This window comes from Anthonomus grandis, chromosome 22 (genome assembly GCF_022605725.1).
Source record: "Anthonomus grandis grandis chromosome 22, icAntGran1.3, whole genome shotgun sequence".
In the NCBI taxonomy this organism is placed as follows: domain Eukaryota; kingdom Metazoa; phylum Arthropoda; class Insecta; order Coleoptera; family Curculionidae; genus Anthonomus; species Anthonomus grandis.
In genome coordinates, this window is record NC_065567.1 from 20,710,431 (window position 1) to 20,719,124 (window position 8,694).

The window sequence follows — 8,694 nt, forward strand, 5'->3', positions numbered from 1 at the left end:
CTAATAGCAATCTTTCTTATTGTATTGGGTATAAAAACGCAACAAATATAACTATGTTTTAAAACATATTATATTAAATATATAACATTTTAAAATTGACAACAGGAAATACGCATGAATACCCTTAAAACTAATTTAACAAGTACAATATTTTTCAGGGAAATCCAAACAACATTAATTAAATGAAAAGGGAAATATGACCCTTTACTGCTGGTTTACATTTCTCTTTGTAGGTCTGGTGTAATGTCAAATGTAACTGATTGTTGATTTCTCTGAAAATTCCCTCGAGCAACACAGCCACTTCCCTAGTTTAAATACTTTTTGGCAATGAGTAATATTAAATTCATAAAAAAAAATATCTTGTAAAAAAGCGATCAGAGGCAACTCGTCGTCTATTTACAAAACATAAGTGAAAATTATTAAACTGTCAAAAAACTTAAATTAATTTTTTTTTTGGTGTAATTTAAAATTATTTTTGATGTACTATTAAAATAACAAAAAACCAAATTGAATAAAATGTTGGAATGCGTGCTTGATTGCCATATTGCTGATTATCCTTTCTTTCGTAGCTTCCTTTCGGGTTCGTTTAAATTTAAGCTCTAAAAAGCATAGCAACCATGCGTTTGTCTTATACAGGGTGGCTAAACGAAACAGCGGCCATGTCCGGCTCGTAAAGATTTAATAAGAAAACGCTCGGATACGTCAATTTAAATTACCAGGGGAAAACATTTTCAGAGTGGAATACCACCTCCATCTGTCATTCCTAAGCCGGGGTGGAATTAACCTCAAAAGTTTTAAATGGAATAGTGGGTCGAGGTATACCTTGTTTCAAAGGTCTTTCGATTCTCTTTACGGCTGTACTTAGTTTAAAGGATTTTACTTCAGCGGTTTTCAAACTATTGACTATTTTAATACTTATTAAATCGCAATGCTTTGTCAAACTTTTAGTCTAGTTCAACAAATGCTAACAATCAAAATGCTCGAACAGCGGAACTTTTTACTGCAAGAAAATCAGAAACGTGCAAAGAAAGTACGCCAGAACTAATTAAAAAATTCAGGAAAACCAGACTGGCCAATAAAAAAAGGAATGTTTAGAAACCGGTAAGGAACGAAGCTGTAGAGGTTGCGGTTTTGGGACATGTTAATATGGATCTTACATTACATGGCACTCGACAGTTAGCATCTGTATCGGGGAAGTATACAAGGGGTTTTAAAAACTCATGATTTCCACCCATACGAAATAAAGACGATGATCGGCGCTTGGAGATCTGTGAAATAACTAGTGAAAGAGCATTCAATAATCCGAATTATGTGTTTAACATTTGTTTCTCAGATGGATGTTAGTTTTTCTTAAACGGCACTGTAAACCGTCATAGCTGCCTTTACTGGTCGGACCAGAATCCCAAAAATTAAATTTTGGGTGTGGCATATATGGCGATCATATTATTGGACCATTTTTTATACTCGGTAATCTTGATGGTATGTACCTCAGGTTATTACAAAAAGCTATCGATCCGGTAATAACGAACATTATTCAAAATATGGTTTTGTTTTTTCAATATAGTTTCAGGAGGATGGTGCGACCCCTCATTACGCAATAGCCATCTTCAATTATTTAAATGAGAACTATCCTGATCGCTGGAACTGTTGAATGGCCCGCGCGGCCGCCTGATTTTTTCCCTCTGGATTTTTTTACTATCGGTTCAGCTAACGAGTAAAATCTATGCTACCCAACCAGCTTCGAAGAACTGCAATAGAAGAATTGTACGAAAGGAATGCATTTGAATACCCAGAGATAACTGCCGATATGCTACGAACTGTGTGCGTTTAAGATCTTTACGAGCCCGACATGGCCGCCGTTTCGTTTAGTCACCCTGTATATTAAGACACCGCACAATTTATGAAAAAATCTTCGTGATTTGTTGCCTGACCATAATATGCCAGCCGTTAGTTTACTTTAAAAAAATATAACTTAGTCTTGTCAACTGATAATTGTTAAGGCTTTTTAAAGGCTCTAGAAAAGTTTAATGGTAACACTGTTCACTTTTGACTATTAGTTCAGCTTCGAGATTAATTAATTCCTCCCGCGCCTCCATAATATTCCTAATTAATTCGACTTTCTTAATTTCAAGCACGTGGTTCTCCCTGTATAACAAATCCCTAAGATCTCCAAAGCAGCGTGGGAGTCGTTTCCCTCGTAATTTTGGAGGCGAGAAGCCTTGTAACGTGTTCATGTACTGTTCGACTTCAGCTTGTTCTTTTGCTATATTGACGTTTAAATTACGCATTAAATCGGCTAACAGCATCTTTTTGGCTTGCAAAGTCATAATGTGCGATTTAGTTTCTAAAAAGCTAGTTACGCCGCGATCTTCGGACGTCCAGGACTGTCGACGGGAAGTCTCGGGAAAGCTATCCGATCTTCGAGAAAACGCTGTTTCTTCTTCTGAATCGCTGCTTCCATCAACGGAAATTACGACAATATTATCAGACAGTTGATCTTCTCCGTTATATAATCCCTCTTCGGAATCGGTAGTATCACTCACTGTCATAGTTTCAGGAGTGATACTTAATCGTTTGATATTATCTACTAGTTGTTCTTCCCCTATAAATATTGCTTCATGGGAATTTCTACTGCTACATAATATCACCGGTTCAGGATTTACAGGAGTTTCCACTGGAAGAATTGTCTTTACAGAATTTATAGGAAGATTATTTCCTGTTTCCTCATCCATATTGTCGCTGTTTGACGGACCTGACTCCTGGAAGACATAGAAGTAAAACATTTATAGGCTTTATAAACAATTTTATATACTCTTTTAAAAAACAAACTTACTATATGAGCAATTGTAATAGAAGAATCTAGTGCCTGAATTTCCTCAGTGACTTCACAAGGACCCGAATCTTTATCTGTGTTAATTCCTGTTTGGACATCACAAGTATTTTTTGCTTCCATTTCAAAGGTCTGCTGTTCCTCTTCTGTTCCCTTTTTCTTAATTTTTCTCTGAAAGTAAGCAAAAAAAAATGTTAAGTAAATTATGATGTTATGGATTTCAAACCTTACCTTCAGATCTGTTTGAATACGTTGAGATTCCCACATTTTATCTTGTCGCGCCTGAGAAGTGCATCCTTGTTGCATCTCCCAATGCATCAATGTGAGTGCTGAATCAATTTTAGCCAGCTCCTTCTTTAGTTCATTTAAATCGTCAGGGTATGGCTCTCCGGCTTCAAGTGGAGGATAATATTTTACTAATTGCATTGATCCCCAGGCAAAATCATCTCTATGCATAATAAATGCATGTAACAATTTTGGTGACATGCGCAAGGAATTACTTAGGGTTTGGGCCAAATTATTACTAGACATTTTATTCACATGCTCCTAAAAAATGTAATTAGTTAAGTAATAACTATATAAGTCAACACATTTACATTTTTAGCAATATTTGAAAGATGAATAACAAGCCAGGTAAGAACATCTCTGTTCTCTTGGGGTAAACTGTTTATTAGTGAATTAAAGTGCTTTAGTCTTGTGTTATAATTCAAGATTGCGGCAGCTTCCTCAAATCTGGTTTGAAACTCATTTGTTAAAAGAGGTTCTGGAAGCTCCCTGCAACAGTGAAGCAAATAGTTGCAAGATCGATATTGTAAAATTTGTTGAATAAAGTTACCTGAAGAAAGCCTTAAGCAGGCTAGAGACTGTCGGAATGTCATGTTGGTTGAGCTTCACAGACACCCTGCTATTGTAAAGCTTTTTTAAAACCTGAACACGGTTTTTAGACCCTGGTACTTTATATATATTTTCAAATGCCAATCCCGCTTCTTCTAAGTGATTGATACATTGCCTTACAGGCAAGGGTATGTTAATTTCATCATGACATTTTGCTCTTTGGCAAGCCACTGAAAGGGCTACTCCAAATATCGGTAGAGCTTCTACAAATTTAAATTAATATGTTAATGCATTTTTTTCATGATTTTTTCAGTTTACCTGCAATATCTTCAACAACAGGTCCTGACTTGGTTCCAGTCTTTTGCTTTTTTTTGGAAACTTTAATAGCTTCAGCTTTTGAATCTTTACTTTTATCTTTAGATTTGAATTTAAATGGCTTTAGTTTCTTTCCTTTAGAAGAACTGAAAACCATGTTGAAATTATTAAAATACACGACAATCCTTCCCCAAAATATCGAGATGCACATAATGAACACTTTTGGAACTCTTATTGTCGTGCATCTTATAATAGTACTGTTTGAAATTCTCACAGATAAAATTAAATCCCAACTTGTAGGAAGCTGGCAAACGACTGTGAACAATGGTACCAGGAAATCAAAGAACTTATTCTAAATGAAAACTATGAGCCAAGATTGACTGCACTTATCAAAAGGAGAATTTTAAAATTGAAAGGCCAGTCGAAGTATTTATTATTATACTTATTCTTCCTGAAGAAAAAAACCATACTTAACGTATCCGAGAGAACCCAGTCCACTACTGAGGAAAAGGTATTAAGGAAAGTGGTTAATTTTATGATCTAATCAAAGCCATTAGTGCTGGATGTTATCACTTCTATGGAGTCTATCAGCTTGCCTCGAATTGGCGAATTTCGCTATGAAATAAGAAGTACTCTGGACTAACTGGTAAAGAAATCAAAAACGAATATCGCCATATAGGAACAGACTGTACTCAAAGATCTAAAAACGGACATCAACACCAAGATACTTTTTTAATGGTAAATATAAAAACCTTAAAAAAAATAGAGTCTTAGTTGACTAGTTAATTTTTTTTTATCCTACTTTTATAGATACTTTGCTTGCAATAGCCTGAAGTATCAAGTAAATAAAGCCTATGTTAAATGATAAGTGATACTGCTGAAAATTGATAATGTATAATAATATTTAAAACTAAACCAAGGCAGTAATGATAATAATAACCAGGAGAATATGGATAATAAATATTACATAGTGATTAGAATAGGACGGTTCACAAACTTAGGTGTTACGTAAGACAATACTTCTGCGCTTGCATTATCAATCGCTGGATGTTCACATAGAATACATTCTGTCAATATGACATGTTTGCACACATTCCAGAATGTTCTAACAATTTAAGAAGTATTAATCTGTGATGTTCTAAGCTGCTGAGACATCTTTTTGTTTTATTAACAGTTTCTCCATCTACTGGATGACAGTTTGTCAATTCAAATCGTTAGGATAAATATTAATATTAGAAAAAAAATACTTCCAGATAAACTGCTAATAATATTTTTTTATCCTACTTTTATAGATACCACTGCATTTATTGAAGTACTATTAAAATTGCCAAACAAATTTTTATAATAATCACATAAATTTAGCATGAAATAAGCTAAAAGAAATATGAAAAATTCTTAACAATTTTAGAGGGTTTAGTTTTTCCCAATCATTGCAATCAAGTCTAAAACCAAATAATTTATGAATGCCTATTACTGCTCGATTATTGACAAATTTGAGTGCATCCAACTTAGACTTGATGGTAAGGGCATTGCTGGGAAATTTTTGATTTCGACCTATTACTCCAAAGGAATTTTTAGGTGTTGTTAATTGATAAAAAATAAGAACTCATCTGGTTGGGTATTTCTAAACGTACCTCAATCGGTCTATATAACCCTGGCTGATCCATAACCATCTTGTTCAAGGAAGGAAGTCTTCCATCTATATTAAAAGAAGCCTATGTTATTCCAGTCTTCAAATAAGGAGATGAGGAAATCCCTTCTAAATATAGACCTATTTTTCTTCTGCGTTCCCTTACAAAAATAGTTGAGAAGCTTATGAAAGTAAGAATGTTATAGTTTCTTAAACTCCATAATATTCTATGTGCTTCATAGTTCAGCTCCCTGGGATCTAAAAGTACTAGTGACGCTATTTTTCGGACGCCTGAAGAGCTATATCTTAGCATTAATGGCGGAGATTGTGCTTCCGTTTTTTTGTGATGGCTCTAAAGCCTGCAATTGTATTGATCATCATTCTTTGAACATTAATTCTGGTGTTTGACAAGGAATGTTAGGTCCTTTATTATATCTGCTCTATGTCACAGTTCTTGTACAGCATTTGCTGATGATACAATAGTCTTGTGGCATTATAAGGATCCTGTAACTTTGAAGCAAATGATAGAGTGTTAAACTTTGGTGTGATGCTAATGGCTTGACATTTAATGTTGCAAAAACCAGTTCTTAAATTTTAGATTTTTGAGAATTTATATTGATAACAAGTCAACAATGTCTGCTGTAAAGTATGTGGTTTGCTTCTGGAGCTTATGTTCAGTGACACTCTTCAATTTACTTTTTGTGCTACAGAAAAGAGCAGTGTCTCCTAGAGATTGCTGCCATCCATATTTTGTGAGTGGTAGGATTTTGACTTTGGCATGTATTTTCATCATGGAAACAGTCTGCCTTACGTATAGGAAACATAATGCCATCATTTTTGCACCCAATGCTAACCACACTTCAACTCACTTATCAACTCAGTTTACCCATCCCTCATTCAGTTTTGACTAAAGGATCTGTCATTTACTATAGCAAAAAACTTTGTAATCATTGCCACTTAGAGCAGCTTGATAATTACAAGAGGTTCTGAATTGCTATTAAGAAGTATCATATGCATTTTATCAGATTGCTGACAACTTAAACTGTACATTTTAGCATTTTAGGTATCTATTTTTAGCTATATTTCATTTTACATTATAAATTTTAGTGATGTTTAAAATTTGAACCTGAATCTATGTACTTTAACTTTATTTTTGTTGTCTGCTGGTTGTACTATATTTCTAACTTTTATATGTTTATTATATTTAGTTACCTATTTGCCCCTTTGTCAATAACTATATGGTTTAAACATATTTTGACTTTGACATTTATTATTTGGGACAAAAGCGATATAGAGCGAGCAAACATTCTGGAGCACATTAATAACATTAGACCAAGCATCAAGTTCAGTTATTATTTTTTATCTTATAAGTCTATTTCATGGTATCTTACGTTAGTCTCTGTAATTAGCGCTTCATAGCTGTTGATACATGTAACAAAAAAATTAAAGGGGTATAGGGCGTTACTTCAGAGTTCTTCATATAAGTACCTACATTTCCTTGCACCTACATCTATCAATGTTTAGTTTACATTATTAATAACATCTTGCAGTTTAGAAGTTATTCAGATATACACCATTATAACACCAGACATAGTAGGAATATTATCACAGTCTCTTTAGAACCAGACGAGGCTTTGACTACTATTGTGTCCAGTTCTTTAATCTTATTCGAGTCTTGATCTTGAAGGGAACATTTTTTATGAAAATTAAATTATATTTTGATAAATCATGTGTTTTATTTTTTTGAGGAATACTTGGAAAGCAACTTTAAGTTTCTTTGACTGATGATTCTGTTGAGTTATATTACTCTTTTAGGTGAACTGTTTTAAGTGACTTTGTTGCCTGCATTTATCTGCTGATTCTGTATGAAAGTTTGTTCTCTTTAGGTGTTCTGTCTCTTATATTTTATATGAATTGTGTTTAAACTTTAATGTGTATTAATTTAAATTTCTACTGTTTTATATTTATTTCTAGCCATTAGACTTATATTTTGACTTGTACAAACACATACTGGGTAATGTATTAATAAAAATATTGATTTGATTTAATAGAGCCCTGTATAGGAGGGCAGCCATAATATGCAACAACAATGTTAATTTCAACAAAGAAATAGAAAACATTTACGAAAATTTACAGCAGAAAGGATATCCAAGCAAACTAATAACATAAAAGAAAGAGCCACAGCAACTGGTGGATCCTACAGGATTTTCAATATTTCAAGGGAATTTCAGAGAATAGCCAGAAAATTCAACATCAAGACTGCTTTCTCGAAGACACACATACAAGCTATTCCAAAAGTTGAGATTTTTTGTTTTGTTTTAGTTTCTGGTGAAAGTTGACCCTTATTAAATTACATATAAACATTTCATGTAATTTTGCCTACAATTATGGCACAAATTTTGTATATACCAGGCATAAATAAATATAAGAGATTAAATACTTCTGATACCTGGCTTCATCGGAGCTTTCTCCCTCAAGAGCTGCATAACCTTTCTCCTTGTCCTTCTTATCTTTTTTCTTACTCATCATTTCTTTTTTGGCTTCATCTTCATCTACGGTTGTTATTAAGCCAAATTAATCATTTTTATCGAGATATATAACAGCGATTACCCTTATCTTATCTAAATGCTAATACTTACATTCACTATCGCATTTGCGTTTCTCCATTCCATACAGGCCGGGAAACTCCATCCCATCGGAATCCATTTCGATATAAGCTGAACTTCTGATTACCTCTACTTTATTTTATGATTACATAGCTTAATAATTAATAAAGGTTGGTATTTGATATAAAAAAATTCCAATCAGCTTTTATTTGTATTTGAATATTTGTAATGTTTTGTCATCACAAAAGCAAAACAAATTTTGACGTTTTTGTCTTCTTCTACTTCTTCTTATTTTGGCATTTGCTTGCAATAGCCTGAAGTATGAAGTAAATAAAGGCCATTTTAAGTGATAAAGAGTACAGCTAAAATAATAGTCTATAATAGTATTTAAAACTAAACCAAGGCAGCAATGATTATAATAACCACTAGAATATGGATAATAAATGTTAAATAGTGATTATATAGGATAGGGCACGATT

General features: G+C 33.4%; 1 protein-coding gene across 1 annotated transcript; it reads right to left on the reverse strand.

Annotated features, from left to right (window-relative positions):
* Positions 1-52: 52 nt before the first annotated feature.
* LOC126748406 (ralA-binding protein 1-like) lies at positions 53-8,473 on the reverse strand. The gene is made up of 8 exons (XM_050457633.1): positions 8,249-8,473; positions 8,059-8,161; positions 3,983-4,125; positions 3,666-3,927; positions 3,427-3,604; positions 3,062-3,376; positions 2,834-3,001; positions 53-2,759 (listed from the first exon to the last, which is right to left on the reverse strand). Exons 1-8 carry the CDS (start codon positions 8,313-8,315, stop codon positions 2,025-2,027), a joined length of 1,971 nt encoding a protein of 656 aa, XP_050313590.1. The 5' UTR covers positions 8,316-8,473; the 3' UTR covers positions 53-2,024.
* Positions 8,474-8,694: the final 221 nt, after the last annotated feature.